The sequence below is a fragment of the Cyprinus carpio genome, chromosome A16 (genome assembly GCF_018340385.1).
Source record: "Cyprinus carpio isolate SPL01 chromosome A16, ASM1834038v1, whole genome shotgun sequence".
NCBI lineage: Eukaryota > Metazoa > Chordata > Actinopteri > Cypriniformes > Cyprinidae > Cyprinus > Cyprinus carpio.
This window is the reverse complement of record NC_056587.1, coordinates 4,539,434-4,560,183: the sequence shown is the minus strand read 5'-3', so window position 1 is coordinate 4,560,183 and position 20,750 is coordinate 4,539,434. Positions and strand designations below refer to the sequence as shown.

The window sequence follows — 20,750 nt, the reverse complement described above, 5'->3', positions numbered from 1 at the left end:
CACACACACACACACACACACACACACACACCTTACCTACGCAAGCAGATAGACCAGTCATGCTACAAAAAACAAACAAAAAAACAAAAAAAACGCATAGGGTCACTCACTGTGTGCTCACTGTCCGGAAACAAGACGTTAATAAACTGGAGAAAGAGTGGGCAGATTTGCATAAACATTTTGCACTTCCTGAGTCCCCCACGCAGAACATACCAGCCTCAACAATACACATGATGTATATGCTGTGTAAACAACTGCTGTATGGAAGAATACTGAGTTTACCCAATTTGTTCAAAAAATGATGATGTTAGGATGGGTCTTCACTCCTCAGCCTCCCGGCCAAGTACCTCTTGGTGGTTGTAACCTTGTTACAAATGACTGAATAGTACCATATTAATGTATTTACATATATTGTTTGCTACTTACATTGCAAATGACTAATTAAAGTTATATACTTGTACATTACATTTTATTTTGCCTCATTTTAATATTGGTGGTACACATTTTGAAAGCAATCTCTTATGTTCAGCAAGGCTGCATTTATTTCATTATTCCATTACGCCAGTCTTCAGTGACATGTTCCTTTAGAATCATTATAATATGCTGATTTGGTGTTCAAGAAATGATACAATTATACCATTCCCCATACCATACCATTTATTTTATGTATAGAAAGTACCCAAGAACAACATTTATTTAAAATCGAAATCTTTTGTAGCATTATAAATGTATTTACTGTCACTTTTGATCAATTGAATGCATCTTTGCTGAATAAAAATATGAATGTCTTTAAAAAAATATATGAATTTCTTTCTTACTACCCACTAACATTGAACATTAGTGTATGTGTATTGCAGGGACAGTTAAAACTGTGATTCATACTGGTTTAACACAAAGAGAAAAACAGTTGTCAAATGTGTCAGTGTCAAATAACAGCTTTTATTTTGCATCCAACATAATCATATTAATGCTACATACAATACAGTACTAGATAAGAATTAAGTCAGATTCAAGTCACAGGATTCAAGTCTCAGGTCTACAGCACCATTTCTTTTAATCCCATTCAGTTCATATCTCAGTGTTCATTGATTTGCGAATCTCATATTTGTGATCATAGCCCGAGGAGAGCGAAACCGTCCCTCAGATCCTCAGTCTCGCAGGGCTACAGTGAAAAAGAAGAAAAGTCATTAAGCTCTGGCAAATATGCTATGAACTTTGACCTCATCAAAATGTTTATATTTATATAGAATGTGGATTACTACCACAAATGCTACTGTTAAACAGAGTGATTGAAAAAAAAAGGACACTTTCTTAATGACCAAATTTGTCATTGCTATTGTTGTAAAATATTCAAATGGCCACATTGTGTCATCTAATATTAGTCCTATAGTCTAGTTAGTATTCATACTTTTCTTGTAAGTTAATGCCATAGCAGTAAGGTCATATTAAAATCATTGTAAATTTGTAACCTGCAGAATCCGATTGAGTTTTCGAACGAGTCGGACAGAGTTTTGGTGAAGGTCATCCCAGGCTTTAAAACTCCTCTCCCTTCGTGCAACAAATGTTTGCCAGCAGTAGAAATAGTCTAGAAACAAAACAGAATCTAAAAAACTACAAGTGTGATGTAAATTTGCCATGTTATATCACAAATATTAACCACGCCCCCTCTGTCCCCTCCCCATTTACCCTTATAAGTCATCACAGAGATCTGCACTCCTGCCCTCTTCAGGTGTCGCAGTCCTTCCCTCTCCTGGCTGTCCTCTTCATCACAGAAGTAAAGGCGTGACACAAAGATTCTCAGACGGAGATTGGGTGTCTGCGACAGGAAGTGGGCAAGTTGTTGAGAGCATTTTGAGCAGGGCGACCAGGAGCAGAACCAGGTCACTGCGTAATACATTCTCGCACCGTCCACACTGGATCCCGACAGTCCCGGACACAATGCACCCAAGTGACGTAGGAAGAGTAGTTGAGACAAAACAGGAGAAAAAAGTTACAGATGGTGAAAGAATTAGTAAGTGAGTACGTTTTTTTTTCTCTATAATACTACCTTTATGGTTCATCTTTACACATTATCAGTTAATCTTTCCCTCACCTCAACATGGCAGCCGGTGCGATTTCTCAGGTGTCCAAAGTCAAAAGAGAGGGAATCAGGGCCGGTGCGTCTCTTTACTACAAAACAAAGGTACGTGTCGTGTCTCCCTCGGGCCCAGCGCACATTTTTATAATTGAAGATAAATTTCTTCTGGGTCATGAGCACACTGTTTCAAAATATGACACTCTGTTATTCATTTTATTCATTTGTCATTTATTTTTATTGTAAAAAGGGACCAAAATACTGTTTAAAAATAGTATTTTTGTTGAACATGAATGAAAACAACTTTTACATTTTAATATATTTAACATCTAATATAAATTAGTTTTTAGTTTCTCTCAAATTAAACAAATTTGCAACTTTTAAATAAATTAAATCAAATGTTAATTCAAACTGCAATTTAATTTAATCTAAATACAAACTAAATATTTTTTAATCTCAACTTTTGAATGATTCAGAAACTCGCCTGTGTGTCTACAGCATTCTTTAATGATCACATTGTTCAGCACCACTAGGATGCCTGCAGTCATCAGTGGTCGGTCGGTTGAGTTAAGACTTGAGTTAAGTTCTTGACCGTGTGCATTTAAATATAGACTCAGAGCCACGTGCACCAAATTATTCCCGCAATCACTCATAGACCAATAACTATCAGTTTCAAATTACAACTTCTGAAACTGGAGAAAATCTATAAACAGGTCAATGCACTTGCACGTCATTAAAGTGCATCAACTGAATGACATCAAAGCATCGATTTATTCCTCATTTAATAAAGCTCTAATAAATATTATGATCAATTCTAATGGATATACAGTTGATTTTGCCTACACAGACTAAAAAAAATCCCCCTTGTCTCTCACTATCACTTTTTTTGTTTTCACTTACCTGTCCAGCTTGCTGATCATTCTGAAAGTCGAAACTTGCTTACTCATTTAGTCAAGCGAAAGTCAGTGAGAGTTTAAAAATGGTTTGAGGAAGAGGGAGGTATAGAAAACCTATGACATGATCATATAGCTGTTAGAAAGAGGGTCCCTGATTGGGTGACAATGGTTTTCAAACCTGTCTGGGAGGGCTGAGGTACATTTAAAACCTCGACACAGCTCAATAACATGTGCGTGTGCTATATTTAAACAGATATGTAAAAGACTTACAGTCTTTGTTGCACAGACAAAAGGAAGTGTAAATCAGACATTATAGATTGTGAATTGGATGGCATAATAGATAAAAGGATGCATGCATTTCTCAATGTTTATTACTTTTCCAAGCTTATGAAATAGCACTTGACCTTGTCCTAAATGCATATTAGTCTCTTGAGCGTTTGACGTGTTTTCTAAAATTTTTGCTTCAGAATGTGCGTCAGAAATTGCTGCCAACAGCATAACCAGAGCCAGTTGGAAATTTCCAGATCTCTTGCACCCAGTCAAGGAAGCCTCCACTTCATTTTTCCCACACAATTCCAAAAAAACAACCCAAACACTCCCTTATACCTTCTCTCTCTTGCTCAGATTTTCTCTATCCGCACACTTTCCACTTGTTTAGTTTTTCCCACAGGGAATGGGGGGGGATTTGGAATTTAGTTCCAAAAAGCCACTAAACACTCACACACACACCAGTGCACAGGTAGCAAAAAGGACCGGGTGAATCTGCCCGGTTTAGGATCTACAGCACGCTTAATTTTTTTCCATCTGCAACTTGTTTTTGGCTCTTTCCTGGTGACTTTAAAGTTGGCATCCTGTGTGTTTGTCTGTCTCCAGTCACCCGACTTCACCCTCTCATGCACTCTGCGGCCAGGGAAATCACCGCTCCCCAACGAGCTCCCTCTCAAGTGTATGTGTGTGTATGTCTGAATTCGAACATCTGGAAGAGATCTGTCTGCTCCCATGATTTACATTCCGACCACAAGTCTTTCTGAGGTCTTACCACAATGCGCTATGTGTGTATAACATGGGAAAACAGAGAAAAGAATATACTGTAGGTCCTGCTCCCATTAAAGCTGATTCTTGTGATTTTTTTTACTGTGAATGATTTGTTTTGATGTGTGCATTATCAAAAAAAAAAAAAATAGACTAGACTTTTTGTTTAAGACAAATATAAATCTTATGAAATGCACACATGATAGTAATTGTTATAAATGGCCAGCTCATCAAAAAAAAATATAATTCTGTCATTATTTACTCACCATCATGTTGCTCCAAACATGTATGACTTTCTTACTTCTTTAGAGCATAAGCATTTTTTATTCTTTTTAATACTATGAAAGCCAATGGGGTCAGATATTGTTTTGGACCCTACACTCTCAAAAATAGTGAGCAAAGAACTGTTTTCGGTTCCACCAAAGAACCTTGCAGTGACATTTTCCACTATAAAGACCCTTTTGTTCAATGAAAAGATTCCATGAATGTTAAAGGATCTTCATTGATGCCAATAAAGAACCTTTATTTTTAGGATTGTATTAACTTTCATTGTACAGACTAAAACAGTTGAAACATTCTTCAAAACATCTTCTTTTTTGGTCCGCAGGAGAAAGAACATCATGATGGTGAGTAAATGGTGACAGAATTTTTAACATTTGGTTCTCACAGGTGACCCAAAGCCCACTTTCCTCTGTTTCTTGCTTAGGGTGGGCAATGAAGACCACCATATTGTTTCAAGGGGCACAATAAATTAATCAAATCATGGCCGGAAACACCAAGTCATATTTTCCGAAACGCACCCACCTACACCCGCAAACAAACACACACATGCACACACACACACGCATACAGACACACAGAGAGGCCCATCGTGCAGACAAAATCAACCACAACTCCAAACACACTTACTTTCCAGAGTCATGAACTCACATCTGTTTCCTGGCGACAAAAATAGTTACACATCGGTTAGGAGGATATAGTAGCAGGTGTTCAATTGCCTGAGCAGCTATGTACATTATAACAAAAGCTCCTCCACAACAAACCCGCCGCTATGACTTGCAAAGCTACCAAAAGGAAAGCTGAAGTAATCATGCTCATTAGTTGACTAACACAATTGCAGCCCATGAAAAGTGGCTGGTACTAAAACAGGTTTTTACATTAGAGTTGTGCATGACAAAGACTCGACACTGTCTGAGGTGAAATGGGGTGACAGGTTCTTCTAGTAGTAGATTCATTTTTATACCTCAATGTGAGTACACTGAATAGGTCTGATAAAAGTTTTAGTTAGAAATTCAAATCATCCTGAAACTGTATTTAAAGCTTGACATGCATAATACTGGCTACAGGAAAGTAATACCAAAACCAGCAAAATGAGTACAACAGGCCTGCATATTTAGCATATTTATTACTTTAAGTTGTTTAGCTAGTTCCATAATCTTTTTTGCTTTGATTGGTAAAAGTCCCAGAATTCAGATATGTGTTTGATTGTATTGAATGTTCACTTGTAATATACTTCAACTCTTAAATGTACACTGCGTTAAATGTACACTGTAATGCAAGTGACATCTGAGTCAGATTTTTGTTTGTGTTGTTTTTCACATCTTTTTAGATAACTGGTATCAATCTCAGACTGGTTTGGTCAATAGTTTGCCAGGTCTTCTTAGGTAAATGGAAACCCTACTTAAAGAGGTTGTTCCACATTAATAAGCAAGTCACAGTTCTCATGAAATGTGGTGAGGAAGAAAGATCTTTCTGAAGCTGAAAAGTATGAAACAATGAAATGTCTTGCAAAGTCTTGTATTGTAATACCAGCTGTAAAAAAGCCACTTCTGAGCAGCAGACAGGTGTTTGAAGCTACTGGAGTCTCAAGATCCTCTCCATGCAGACTGACAGCTGTGTGTAAAGCTGCGTTTCAGTCACTGCTAACCAAACCTCACAAAGAGAAACCTGCACAGTGGCTGTACAAACACATTTTCAAACTGTTTCGCACCATGGTATTTATGCAGCATAGGATAGTGTGTTATCCTGCATGAAAATCATCTTATTTCTGAGAGCACTATTCTTCATTTTATACCACAGCAGAAAATGGTCAGTTATGAACTCCACATATCTTGCTGAAGTCATTTTGACACCCTAAAATGACCTCACATCTCACTTCCCAATATTCCAACCCAAATCATCACCCACCGCCTCCTTGCTGATGTTTCAGTCTCATTGGAATAGGATGGCCATTCATCAACTACCAGAAATCCATTTTTCTGGACCATCCATTGTGTTGCAGCATTCATAAGTGTTCAAAACTATTTAAAAACAAGTCTTCATGTGTTTCTACAGCCACTGTGCAGGTTTCTCTTTATGAGGTTTGGTTAGCAGTGACTGAAACGCAGCTTAACACACAACTGTCAGTCTGCATGGAGAAGATCTTGAGACTCCAGTAGCTTCAAACACCTGTCTGCTGCTCAGCAGTGGCTTTTTCACAGCTGGCATTACAATACAGTTAATTTGTTTGACAGAAACTTTCCTATAATATTAAATAATATTAAATTAATGAAAAAAAGGTCATTTAAATATAAAGTTACTTTCATGACCACACTTAAGTGCATTATCAAATAGCAAATGAGAAGTTTTACTTTAAAGTTCATTTTAAATGATTGTTCTAATAATCCTTTAGCATTCATTAAAAAACGTGCACTTGTTTTGACGTATTGTCTAACATACTAAAGCACATGTAAAGTACTTAATTGTACTAACTGTAGTGATTACATTTAAAGTTAATATATTTTAAACATACTAAATTGCAATTTCCGTAAGTAATTCTGGAATTACATGTAAAATGTACTTAAAGGGAGAGTTTTAAATTCTGTTGAAAACAAAAGCAAGATATTTTGAAGAATGTTGGTGACCAAACAGATGACGGTAGCCCTTGAGTTACTGGCTACCTTCAGTATTCTTCAAAATATCTTCTGTCCTGAACAGAAGAATCAATCTTATCCAAGATAGTAACAAGTAGGGGGAGAGTAAATGATGACAGAATTTTTGTTTTTAGGTGAACTAACCCTACCCCTAACTTATGGGAGTCAAAAAGCCCTCAAATGTTCAGCTGACTGCATTTAATATGAAATGAAACTATTTACATCTAGTTGCAATTAATATATAGTCAAGTGTCTGAAAACATCACATTTGGTTTGCACTTCAGTATATTCTTTTAAAGTGTATTGTTACCATAAGCATTCTATTTAAACGTAATGCTAAAGCGTCATTTTTCACAAGAGTGCGGTTTCTTAACAATAGTTAAATGTTTTGTGTAAGTTAGTAGTGAAAGCCTTAGCAGTGACAGAGCAGCTTTCTGTTGCAGGTGAGCTTCAACTCGACCACACAGTGAACTGTATAAACATCCGGTGGTGAATGACAGCCTTAGGTGCTGCTGGGTAGTAGTGTGAGTGGTTGAGGTATAGCTGGTGTTTTAAGAAACCACACAGCATGAGCAGCTCTTAGTTTCAAATACACTCAGCATCACTAAACTGTATCCACCCACACAAATTTAGAGTAGCATGCCGGAATTAATTGTACTTGCAATGTCTTTGCAGCAAATTTAAAGCAAACAGGCTGGATATGAGAGATTGAACTCAATTTGCAGTGAGTTTGTATCGTGTTGTTCCTAGGTTTGCTTCAGGTAAAACCTATCAGAGCATTTCAGTGCAGCAAAACCACAGATATATTGGTACAGAAAGATCAGTGAAGCAGAAAAAGAGATAACCATGCTTGGTAAAAACACATCAAAAGGTCCACACTGAGGACATATACAATCTTTACATTCACTAGTACACTGCTTAATTAAAAGAGTTTTTAGCATAACTGAATGGCATGCAAAACCTGGGGGACAAAACTTTTATTTATACTTTTAAAAAGCTTATTCATCAGCAGTCAATGGAAACATACAAAATGTTTTCACACAAAAACTCAAATTCACTCATAAATATGACAATAAATAAGATAAACACATGAAAATCACAATCTTTGTCCATTTCTCTACTCCAAAAAGTCCCTTTAAAAGCAATCCTTGCTATAAACAATAAGTCAGATGACTGATTGTCCTTTCAGGCTTAGGCTTATCTAGCACCTTGCTGGCTTTGAAACCCAGAGATGATTTCTGTAATGTTCAAAAACATTAAAAAGCTCTTACGCAACAATATAAGTGATTTTAATAAGATAATATGTATAGTGGCAAAGCCAGAGAGGTTCCTGGTGTCAGTGATTCACTAGGACAATGTGAAAATGTACTAATCCATTTCTGAATCTGAAATCGAAGCTTTTTAAAGGAATATTCCGGGTATAAGATGAGTTAAGCTCAATCAACAGCACTTAATGTTGATTACCACAAAAAACAAGGGACAAGTTGAAATGTCTTTAAAGTTTACATTACATGATCCATTTTCTAAATGCATGTTATGAATTAAATCATGAACTAATCCTTTTCAAATAGAACTAACATGTCCCCTACATTTTTTTCATACATGACCATGTTTCTTACATTTAAGTGCAATATCAAATGAGAGGTTTTACTTTAAAGTACACTTTAAATCATTGTTTTAATAATCTTTTGGCTTTCATTAAATAAGTACACTTGTTTTGATGTATTGTCTAACATACTAAATCACAAGTAAAGTACTTGATTTTAATTTGAACTGTAGTGATTATACAGGTGCTGGTCATATAATTAGAATATCTTCAAAAAGTTGATTTATTTCACTAATTCCATTCAAAAAGTGAAACTTGTATATTATATTCATTCATTACACACAAACTGATATATTTCAAATGTTTATTTCTTTTAATTTTGATAATTATAACTGACAACTAAGGAAAATCCTAAATTCAGTATCTCAGAAAATTAGAATATTGTAAAAAGGTTCAATATTGAAGACACCTGGTGCCACACTCTAATCAGCCAATTAACTCAAAACACCTGCAAAGGCCTTTAAATGGTCTCTCAGTCTAGTTCTGTAGGCTACACAATCATGGGGAAGACTGCTGACTTGACAGTTGTCCAAAAGTCGACCATTGACACCTTGCACAAGGAGGGCAAGACACAAAAGGTCATTGCAAAAGAGGCCGGCTGTTCACAGAGCTCTGTGTCCAAGCACATTAATAGAGAGGCGAAGGGAAGGAAAAGATGTAGTAGAAAAAAAGTGTACAAGCAATAGGGATAACCACACCCTGGAGAGGATTGTGTTACAAAACCCATTTAAAAATGTGGGGGAGATTCACAAAGAGTGGACTGCAGCTGGAGTCAGTGCTTCAAGAACCACTACACACAGACGTATGCAAGACATGGGTTTCAGCTGGCGCATTCCTTGTGTCAAGCCACTCTTGAACAACAGACAGCGTCAGAAGGGTCTCGCGTGGGCTAAAGACAAAAAGGACTCGACTGCTGTTGAGTGGTCCAAAGTTATGTTCTCTGATGAAAGTAAATTTTGCATTTCCTTTGGAAATCAGGGTCTGGAGGAAGAGAGGAGAGGCACACAATCCACGTTGCTTGAGGTCCAGTGTAAAGTGTCCACAGTCAGTGATGGTTTGGGGTGCCATGTCATCTGCTGGTGTTGGTCCACTGCTGTGTTTTCTGAGGTCCAAGGTCAACGCAGCCGTATACCAGAAAGTTTTAGAGCACTTCATGCTTCCTGCTGCTGACCAACTTTATGGAGATGCAGATTTCATTTTCCAACAGGACTTGGCACCTGCATACAGTGCCAAATCTACCAGTACCTGGTTTAAGGACCATGGTATCCCTGTTCTTAATTGGCCAGCAAACTCGCCTGACCTTAACCCCATAGAAAATCTATAGGGTATTGTGAAGAGGAAGATGCGATATGCCAGACATGCCATATATCATATATCATATACATATGATATACTTGTGGTTTATGTACGATTGCCTCATGAGGATATTATATTGCATTACATCTCAAACATTTGTGGAAAAAAAACAACTTATGGCTTGTGTACGTCTTTCCAACTGAGCAGCTATTCAAGAAGCTTTTAACAGGTTTATAGTAGCATGCCATGCTGTACCGTTAGCTTGCTCTGTCATCACGCTTTTTTAAATCCCTAATATGGTAAACACCACCTTCTTTAAAGCTCAGTCTATGGCTGTAATATGAAAAGCACACTTGAACTACTTATCCTATATTCAGAGACGCCCTGAGTGCTTTAAAAGCAACGTAATACAAAAATGCCCTCTTCTCAAGTCGATGTTACTTGCCGTGTTCGAGGTTGTCAACTATCAACAACTCAACGTTGTCTTCCTGCATGGTATATAATTTCAACCAATCCACATCCTGCACAAAATGCGTAGCTTTAGATGCACATGTAGTGGATTAATCTTTCGACACTAGAACGCATGCATCCTGTATGGATTTGACGCATTATTGTGTGGTATTACACATACGTGCGCGAAAAAAGGTCTTAAATATAGAAGAGCTTATCTCTGTCTGTAAAATAATGATTTGCTGAAATATCAAATGGAATTAACTTTATCCATTAAATCTTACCAAGTTTACCTACATATAAAGTCAAATGAATATATGTTTAAGGTGAAATTAGTAAAACAGCACACACAAATACTGTCATTCATACATATTTTTATTGGTAATTGTCATCTAGTACCAATATTAAGAATGAAAACAAACAATAAACATATTTACAAAAGTTCACTTTGTACAATCACTGTCAACATGACAGCATAGCTAAATATAGTTCATATTTCATATTAGTTTATAAATTCTCTTTTCAGTGCACCCTGGACGTAGAAGAGCACCAGGGATTTCCTTCATTTAGAAACCATTGTTTTTTGGCTGGGCTGTATTCAATGATTGTGGTTTGTGAAATAACTCCCCGTAGGGGCCAGGTGAAAAACTGTAACTAACAAACAGGTCTTTAATGATTTATGTAAGATTCAACATAGGTCCTGTGTTGGTCCTACAGCTACAACATTGTCGTGAGCTTCCTAATCTCTAAAACCATCAATCACAGTCCAAAAGGAACACTTTTGAGTAACAGAACCATTACTTGAAATTAATCCAGTCTGGATATGTGGTAAACAAATCTGCAATTTCGCATTTGAAACAGTGTCATGAGGTGCGAATTGTGTTAAAGCCAGTCAAATTGACTATTAGTGTTCTCCATACTTTGCCCTAAGTTCCAATCAGTCCCATCTCTGATGATGATATGCTCTCAGACTCAGCAAGTTTCAACTCTTCTGACATTACTTCCTCTCGTGCACCATTAGCTTGCTTGTCCTCTGTTCCTTCCGCTAAAGTATGCCCTACATTTGTTGCCTCCATTCCACCCTCTCTCAAACTGCTGGTGCTAACTTCAATTATAACAATACCTTCTCCCCCCTCTAACTGGAAGATTCCCTCCATTTGCCCAGAGTTTGCCCCAACAGCACTTTTGAAACTGCCCCTTGCCCCAGAACCATTGCCCTCACCTTCTATCAGTGCAATCATTTGAACACTATCCCCTGGACCTGTGCTTCCATCCATTTTTGCCTCATCACCAAGCTCAAATACCACATCCTGCCCTTCCAGAGGCACCAAAGCTTGACCCGGGTGGCAAGAAAGGCTGAGATCCTCACCTGGGCCTCCTATGAAGCCCGAGCTTGGCTGAATGTCCTCCTCACTCTGAGGCTCTGTTTGGAAATGAAGCACAAAAGACTTTTCTACTTCAACACTTCCCTCTGCATTTCCACGCCCCTCACTCTGTCCGGTCCACTCTTGGAGTAAGTTAAGAGAGACCATTTCTGCCTTCTCTTTTCCTGCATCTCCTTCACATTCTCCCTCTGTCTGAAACCGTAGGACATACGACTTCTCTCCTCCCTCACTATTCCCTCCCTCTTCTTCCTGGCCCTCACCTTCAATCTGAAAGACATAAGACTGCCCTGCATCATTCCCACCCTCCATCTCCACCTTCACCTCCACCCCATCCCCCTGTCCTCCTTTCTCCATTTCTTTCTTTAGGCACAGAACAAAGTGCTCCCTTGAGATTTCTTCGACAACTTTCTCTTCAACTGAAACCCTCTCAGGATCACTGCTCAACATGGGGGAACTGTTTGTTAGTGTTGAGTTTGCCGTCACTGACATGATGCTAACTGCAGGAATTGAAGAGCTTTCTGGTACTTGGCTACTGCTGACAGGTGACACAGCCGGTGGATTGTCAATAGTAAGCTGTGGGAACTCTGTCTTTAAAGAAGCAGCAGAAGTGGTACTGGATATTGTGGTAGATGTGGAAGTTGCAGCTGATAACATTAACGGTTGCTTAACTGGTGTAGTCTGAACTGTAGGGGGGGATTTTTGGGTAGCAGCTTTAGGCTTCCGTCCACGCCTGGTTTCTCCCTTCCTGCTACGACCGAGGCTGCCTAAAATGGGACGAGCAATCGTCGATGTGCTTTGAGGCTGGGCAGTAATGAGGGGAGAGTTATTATTCATCAAAATAAATCTCTGCTGTGTTTGAACTGGTTGAAATTGCTGGATTTGTGTTTGGGGTGCTGCCAGAACTTGAGGCATTGCCGGAATGGTCTGCACCAAGGGGAGGGTCTGTAGATCTGATGGGGTGGAAAGAGTGTTTGTACTGGATGCTGTGGGAACCAAGATAAGACTAGGCTGGTTTCCATTGTTGGACTGGCACTGAAGAAGCAGGAAATTCTGTGTCTGTGGGGGAGGTGGTAGAGGAGGAGGGGCTGGCTGTGTTGGTGTGGGATTGGATAGTGGGATCAGTTGCAACCCTGAAGTCGTTTGGATCATAAAATAATTCTGTGATGTGTTTGGAGGTATGTCCAGATTTGGAGGTGAAAGGATCAATGTGGAATTGCTATCAGTGGGAAACAACGAGGTAAGCCCTCCAGGTAAATTCAAGTTTAAATTTAGTGTTGCTGTCTCTGAAGCCCCAATACCTTTAGCCACCTTTCCTGCTTCCTTCGTACATGCTACTGCACCCCCAGAACTGTGAGTTCTCAAGTGCCTCTGCAGGTAGGAGAGCATGACAAACTCTTTTCCGCAGTGTTGGCACTTGAAGTCCTTGTGCAAGGAGTGTGTGCGTAGGTGCAGCTGCAGATTGGATGAGTGGGTGAAGCTCTTGTGGCACTGGGAGCACTGAAAGGGCCTTTCTCCAGAGTGTGTCCGTTCGTGCTGTTTGAGGTTGGAGGTCTGAGAGAAAGCCTTACCACATACAGAGCAAGTGTGTGGACGTAGGCCAGAATGGAGCTGACTGTGGCGACGGAGACAGCTGGTGTTCTTGAAAGACTTGCCACATTCCTGACATACATATGGCCGCTCACCGGTGTGCTGGCGAAGATGGTACTGGTAGTGTGAGCTCCACTTAAAGGTCAGTGGACAGTAGGGACACTGAAAAGCCCGCACACCTGTGTGGACCTAGATGGGTTGAGAACAGTTTTCAAGAGGTTTTAATATTTATTTTAGTTATAGCTAATTTAGAAAAACATGAATAAAACAAAGTAAATATTAAAATGTTAAAATTCTAAATATTACAATTCTGTCATTCATAAACAAAGCTGCACTGGCCATTTTCTATTCACAAAAGCACCATAAAAGCTTAATAAAAGTATTATGAGTGTAAGCTGGTAAGCGTTCCTTTAGTGTGTTGTTAAATACTGAAGTTGGTAAGCTAAACTTTTGACCTGGATCGGCACATGAATATTGTTAAAAAATAAATAAAATACCATTATAAAAATAGTAAATACATTACATAAAACACATTACATCACTGATTTAATAATGCAATGAATCAGTTTTTTCATACTGCTCTAATGCAAAAATAAATCAAAATGTCAATTTGACAAGAAGCTGTGTTTACCCTTTGATGTATGGACAGCAGTGAGGACCTTTTGAAGCTCTTGCCACACTCTGTGCATCGATAGGGTCTCTCCCCAGTGTGGTCTCTCATGTGGTACCTAAGTCCTGATGAACCTTTGAATGACTTCCCACATTCAGAGCAGCGATATGGCCTCTCTTTAGGGAATGAAGAGAGAAATACATCTGTGAGATGAATATGAGAATATTACATTGTCTCATGTTTATTATACCATTTAAGGTAATGTAAGGTCTTCATATATCAAAAGCCTGAGAATAAATGGCACAGTATAATAACACAGTAAAATAAATAACAACAATGAAACCTGACAATCAGAGATGTCAGATTTTGAATATAAACCAAAACAAATGGTTTAGCATCCACTGCAGCACTCTTACCGTTATTTGTGGCAGATGTCTTGCTGCCTCCACCTCTCCTGGCTCCCTTTCCTGAAGCTTTGGCCGATGGCTTCACAGCTCGTCTCTCTCCCTCCTCAGTAACGGCAATCAGACTGACATGGATCTCTCTCTCTCCGCCTCCCCCCCCTTTCTTTAAGGAGGGCAGGGGCAGTGAGAGAGAGGGGCAGACGATCTCTGCTTCTGCCTCTGCCTCAGCAAGCAGCCTTTGCTCAGGAGTGTGGGAGTGCTGGTGGTTGAGCAGAGAGGAGAGCAGAGGGAAGGAGCGGTCACATGCCGAGCAGTTGAACTGAGAACGTGACTCAGATAAAGCAAGAGGATGGGCTAAAAAGAAAGAAATAATGAGAAATGGAGGTTTGTTTCTTAAAATTGTCCATTCACCAGAAGAGCTTCTTGGTCTCACCTGAGCCACGTGTCTGGTCAGTCCACTGCTGGTCTTGAAACTCTTCCCACAGTAGCCACATTCTGTTGTAGCTTGTGCAGTTGACACACTGGTATCAGTGGGCATCTGATTAACGGATGCAGTGAAGGTCTGCAGAAGATCATACTGTGCCTGCCCCGATTCATTTCTAATGGCATCCAGACCAAGTAACTCTGCCGTCTGCCCACTATCTGTAACTGTGGTGGTTTCAACAACCTCTTCAAAGTCTGTCAACAATGGTGTAGCCCCCACCAGTGACACTCCACCTCCCTCAGCCCCTGTGCTATTTTCTGTAGCAACCCCTTCACCGCCTGCTGGGCCAAGGCTATCTAGATGTAGCGTCTGATGCTCCTCAAGGTGACTCTGTGTTGAAAATGTCTCATTACAGCTGCCACAACTAAATAGCAAAACATTAGCACCTGTGTTGGTCTTGCTCATGTGGGTATGCTCTGTGTCCGTGACAGTGGAGGAAGTGGGTGTGAGTGTCAGCTGTGGCAGGATGTTCTGATTCACTGAACCTGAGGTAGCAGGCAAGGACGTATCGTGAGACAGGAACACCTGCCCGACCCCTCCTTCCTGTCCACCCACAAGTCCAACCATTTCAGAAATGCTCATCCCAACAGTGTTCAAATCCTCTGTCAGCACCACCTCCATCTCTCGAGTTGCTGACCCTGGACCGGCCCCTCCAGGCTTTCCAGCACTTTTCCCCTTTCCTTCTATGTGAGAGATGCGATGCAGCGCCAAGTTGGACGAATGTGTGAAGCTGCGCCCACAATCCCCACAGATATACGGACGTTCACCCGTGTGTATGCGCATGTGCTGTCGCAGATTAGTGGACTGACTGAAGGCTTTATTGCAGACATCACAAATGTAAGGCTTGAAGCCCAGGTGTACATTCTTATGGCGACGCAGGCTGCTGGAGTTCTTGAAGGCCTTGGAGCAGCTGTCACATGGGTACGGACATTCACCAGTGTGCTGACGGAGGTGATACTGGTAGTGTGAGCTCCATTTGAAGGTCAGAGGGCAGTAGGAGCACTGGAAAGTGCGAAGGCCTGTATGCACACTGCGATGAATCTGGATTTAAAAATCATTGTGATACTAGGTAAATCAAGTTGCTACAATTGTATCAAAAACTTTTACTAAACTAAAGACTTTTACATGATTACAAACTCTATTTCAAATAAACACTGTTCTTTTGTTCTATTATTCAAAGAAATACATCACTTTCCACAAAAATGGCACAAAAAGGTTTATGCCAGATTTATTAGGGAACTACATTAGAAGAAAAAACTCATACATAATTTTTAAATGAAACATTTAAATGGTATTTTTATGGCGTATTTACCAATTGCTTTTCTTTATCAATTTGTATTTGTCAATAGAGTTAAAATATTCTGTATAAGTAGTGTGTGTGTGTGTGTGTGTGTGTGTGTGTGTATATAGTACAGTTCATCATTCACCACAGGACAGCTGAATTAAACAGTTTTAAATATGTTTTTTTTTTTTGTCAAATAGAAAATATATTTATCTATTAATTTTTCTTTTTAATGAATACATTGGTAATTGATTCCTTCATTTTATTTTGAGGTGGAACTCATGAAGTTCAACTGAAATCTGAATCATAAAGAAAGTAATGGCTCACCTGTAGAAGAGAAGAGCGTTTGAATGCTTTACCACAGTCATCACACTTATATGGTTTCTCTCCAGAATGAGACCTTAAACAACACACAAACCAATTTTATAAAGGAACTTGGTAAACAGCATATAACAGAACAAAAAAAAAGTCACCACGGAATCATATCTTTATACATTATAAAATATTCAAGATTTTGTGACCCTGCATGTCAACCCATATGTAGAATCAGTTGAACTCTCACCTCTGGTGGTATAGTAGGGCAGATGAGCCCTTAAAGGCCTTAGGACAAAGGTTACAGCGATATGGCCTCTCATTGTTATGGCTTCGCTGATGATGTGCCAGTCTGGATGACCACTTAAAACTCTTCCCACAGTCCAAACACTGGAATGGATGCTCTGGGTTTTGAGCCACTGTTGCAACAGGGGGTGTTGATGATGTCACGATGTCACCTGTGAGCCCGACTGTTCCTGACTCTTTGCCCTCTTCTTCTCCCTTCTCTCCATCCTCCTCTCCATCCTCTATGGAGGGGAGGAGGGAAGGAAAGGGAGAGAGGGAGGAGGACGCCTGAGAAGGTAAGAGTTCAGATTGGACCACCAGAGAAGCAACAGTGTTGGCCATCACAACTGATGACAAAAAGTTGGACTGTAGTGCAGGAATCTCAGTAGTTTTGTAGTTTTACTCTAATTATGGCCATGGCTTGCATTTGGTATAGTCTGGACCAGTTTTCTCAGATTCAGCCAGAGAATCTATTCTGAGGCAGAGTGTCTTCTGTTGTCTTCTCCTTCTTAGATGATAGAGCTGCAATAACACATTTAAAAAAAAATATGATTAATGCAAATGCAAATAAAAACGGTTTAAGATATTGCAATGTTTGTCAATTTGTGTGTTATGACTCAAACAAAGGGGAAATTTCTTTTCAGATGTTGTTCAGATTATATCCATATAATCACGCATGTAATGGATAACAAAATAAATAGACATTTCCGCTCCTCATATGTTTTGTTAATGGAATAGTTCACCCATGAATGCAAATTTGCTGAAATTATACTCATCCGCAGGCCATCCAAAATGTAAGTAAGTTTGTTTCTTCATTGGATCTGATTTGAAGAAATTTTGCATTACTTGGTCACCAATGGTTCCTCTGCAGTGAATGGGTCATCAAACAGCTGATAAAAACATCACAATAAGCCACAAGTAATCCACACGACTCCAATCCATTAAATAATGTATTGTGAAGCAAAAAGCTGCTTGTTTGTAAGACAAACACATAAGGCATTTTAACTTTAAACGGTCGCTTCTGGCCAAAATACCAGTCCATAATCCATAATAATGCTTCCTACAGCAAAAAACGGCATCCTCATTTCACATCAAAATCCACCAACAAACTATTTTGGACTGTTTATGTTTGTAAACGTTGCTTGATCTGTGCATATTTCTCACCTGATTTAAACAATTCTGATGGCACCCATTCACTTTATAAGATCCATTGGTGAGCAAGTGAGATAAGCTAAATATCTCCAAAACTGTTCTGATGAACACACAAACTCAACTACATCTTGGATGGCCTGAGGGTGAGTACATTTTCAGCAAATTTTCATTGTTAGGTGAAATATTCCTTTAAAGGCATTTTGGCTCTTGGTGGAAGCAAGCCATCGGGTCATCAGAAGCAAACAGATGTCAACATCAGCTTGTTTGACACTTCCTCATACTTAAAAACTATAAATACAAGGCAAAAAATAACACTTCACCACTTCTAAGTGCCAAAACTGGGTCCTGAAGCTAAAACAGCACAGACCTGTTGACATTTTGTAAATAAAATTATACAGTTGATCATAAATGCCTAAGACTACACTTGCTGTAATATAAGCCTGGAAAAACACAGAGTTTGAACAATACAAAACAAAGAAATTTTATGATTCAAAATGAATGACATATTTAAGATTCAGCATTTAGGTCAAGTAAATTGATGTAACACTGATCATGTAAACTGCTTTTTCAGATTCAGATGGTCAGATGTTCATCTTCCACTGAAACACAAGATGCTACATGGATCACGCAACAAACTTGTGCAGTGTCATTAAAGCAAAAACTAAGACTAACCAAACACTAAAACATTCTGAAATTCATTTAATATTAATTCAAAATGTCATGCAAGTAATAAAATAAGTTAGAATTAGAAAACAGATAGTCCCAGGAATTAAAAAGGTTGTTTTAATACAAGAATTATTTCCACGAGTAATTGTGATGCTCCTCGATGACTCTTGGCAGTAAACAGAGCATCTGAGTGTTGATCCAGCGTCCCCTTTAAAGATCCTGCTCCTGCTCCACTCCCCCTCCCGCACCCGCTCTCTATCTGTGTGTTCCTGCCTGCTTGTCCCAGGGAAATGGGAAAAAAATCTGAACACAAACTGAAGATAAAAGGCTTCAAGTGGCCAAAGCGCACTCACCCCTTAGTTTCTATACAAATAAACAGTGGGTCGTTTTATTGGCTGTTTGTTGCATTATTTGCGCTGTCTCGAGCCGGCCTTCTCGAATCCATCCCAAGCCTTGTCTTGGTTCCTCAAGCGTCGCAATATTTGTCGGAATAAGTGCATTATTCCATGCATGTGTTATTCCCCTGGTTCACTGCTGTTAAATGGCCGATTTTGATGTAGTGATATAAGGCCGAACCCCGCAGTGATAGTCCACACAACCTTAACAACAATCTAGAGCACAAACTAACAAGCAGTCGCCCGTCTGTGTCCGCCTCTCAGTAAAGTCATCGGCTATTGGTTCGCTCTCCTCCCCAATTGGCTCGTCTCATTGGTCGAAAAAAAAAAAATACTGTGACAAACTTTTTATAAAGTTATGCATAGTAGACTATCGGTGGATTTGTTTAAAACCCACAAGGAATAAACCTATTAGGTTATTATACAAACATCGCTTCCTAGATCTCGATTAAACTTTATAGACAAAGAAATGTTCTTTTATGCACTAGTTTGGCTCTGCGCAAGGGCTTGTGGGTAATGTAGTTTACCTCATACGTCATTGCTTGATAAGTACGTTATTATATGCAATTACACCTACCATAGTAAGAAAATATGCAGGCCCACTCAAAAGTAAAGAACAGTTATCATGTTTTAAAGGTATATCCCACTTTTTATTAACATAATCATATAATAGACTGCTTTTAGACAATGGACAATAACAACAAAATGTCTACAATTTACATGTAAGTTCCTTTATTGTCTCTCTCAGAAGGCACACAGTTAAACACAGCCAGTTTTTGCATATTTAGTGCACTAACATGTAGCAACGTTCAGTCTATGTAGACACAGAAGCTAAACTAAACAGAGATGATGATGATGATGATTGGTGGTGAATAGTATAAAAGTACAAAACATGACAGAAGTCTTGCTTCTGAAATTGCGAAAATAAATAATTTGAACAATTATTATAATTAATAATAACCAGAATAATAATAATCATATCAATAAATAGTAAATACTGTATCAAAATCCTAAAAAAAGAGGGAGGGAAAGGGGAAAAAAATAATGTTGATATTGCAACACATTGACAGAGCACTGGACTTTATATTATAGAAAACAATATACGTATACACTTACTGTATATACCAGTTTACATTCGGCAGCATGTATGTACAGCTTTACAGTACCAAAGTATCACAATACATAGTATTTTAAGGCTTAGGTTGTCTTTTTCTTATGTTGCTTGAAATAAGGTTTATCAAAACATGTTCCTGAATCACAGAACTAACAATAAAAAACTATATAAACCCCAATATGCTGTGCAAAAATAAAAACAGCAACAAAAAAAAAAGACAAGCAAAGGTCAGGTCAGTGCTAGTCCTCTCTCACTCAGCGCCGACATACATTACACTCCCAAAATATTGCTACATCTAGTGGCAGAGTATTGTAACCTAGGTAACAGTGAGAAGGAGATGTATTTGTATAAAAATACAATCAGTTTAATAAGAGACATGAAATGGAGCTGTCATACATGTGGTTTTGTGTGTGGTACAAGAGAAGCTGATGAATAAAGGAAAAGAAGAAAGAGAGTACATTTTACTTCTTGACTTGCGAATGATAGAATGTCGACACGTTTATCGAGAAATTAAATAAATAATATCATCAAATAAATAACTAGTCAATAAATAAATAAATACATAAATAACAAATAGTTCTGAAAAATTAATTTGTATAAAAAAGAAAAGGTAAAGGGAGGTTTAAGGTTAAATGGAGCGTCAGAAGCAGGATGGCGACTGGAGTGCACTGTTATTTTCAGATCAGACTCCTTCACTGATCAGGCTTCAGACTGCGACAGGGATGGACTGGGACTAAAAACAAATCGGTCTGGGGTGTACACAGCCCATCACAACCCACCACAAATCCACCGCCACGGCTTCACACAA

At 38.9% G+C, this 20,750-nt stretch overlaps 2 protein-coding genes across 2 annotated transcripts; both read right to left on the bottom strand.

Annotated features, from left to right (window-relative positions):
• Positions 1–928: 928 nt before the first annotated feature.
• LOC109113171 (single-stranded DNA cytosine deaminase) lies at positions 929–3,457 on the bottom strand. The gene is made up of 5 exons (XM_042773344.1): positions 2,975–3,457; positions 2,095–2,258; positions 1,687–1,968; positions 1,470–1,585; positions 929–1,162 (listed from the first exon to the last, which is right to left on the bottom strand). The coding sequence occupies exons 1-5, from the start codon at positions 3,019–3,021 to the stop codon at positions 1,112–1,114; spliced, it is 660 nt and encodes a 219-aa protein (XP_042629278.1). The 5' UTR covers positions 3,022–3,457; the 3' UTR covers positions 929–1,111.
• A 7,166-nt stretch (positions 3,458–10,623) lies between these two features.
• LOC109057946 lies at positions 10,624–19,110 on the bottom strand. The gene is made up of 7 exons (XM_042772119.1): positions 18,787–19,110; positions 16,581–17,137; positions 16,346–16,418; positions 14,686–15,777; positions 14,265–14,607; positions 13,870–14,024; positions 10,624–13,427 (listed from the first exon to the last, which is right to left on the bottom strand). Exons 2-7 carry the CDS (start codon positions 16,955–16,957, stop codon positions 11,193–11,195), a joined length of 4,275 nt encoding a protein of 1,424 aa, XP_042628053.1. The 5' UTR covers positions 16,958–17,137; positions 18,787–19,110; the 3' UTR covers positions 10,624–11,192.
• Between the last annotated feature and the right edge of the window lie 1,640 nt (positions 19,111–20,750).

What these genes read in the sequence shown, in the direction of transcription:
- LOC109057946 (XM_042772119.1), bottom strand. Translation starts at nt 16,957, where the DNA reads ATGGCCAACACTGTTGCTTCTCTGGTGGTCCAATCTGAACTCTTACCT. An exon ending in AACGCTCTTCTCTTCTACAG is followed by an intron (nt 15,778 to 16,345) that starts GTGAGCCATTAC and finishes TTTTAAATCCAG; the next exon opens with ATTCATCGCAGTGTGCATAC. An exon ending in GACATCTGCCACAAATAACG is followed by an intron (nt 14,025 to 14,264) that starts GTAAGAGTGCTG and finishes CATTCCCTAAAG; the next exon opens with AGAGGCCATATCGCTGCTCT.
- LOC109113171 (XM_042773344.1), bottom strand. Translation starts at nt 3,021, where the DNA reads ATGAGTAAGCAAGTTTCGACTTTCAGAATGATCAGCAAGCTGGACAG. An exon ending in CTCTGTGATGACTTATAAGG is followed by an intron (nt 1,586 to 1,686) that starts GTAAATGGGGAG and finishes TTTTGTTTCTAG; the next exon opens with ACTATTTCTACTGCTGGCAA. An exon ending in AACTCAATCGGATTCTGCAG is followed by an intron (nt 1,163 to 1,469) that starts GTTACAAATTTA and finishes TTTTCACTGTAG; the next exon opens with CCCTGCGAGACTGAGGATCT.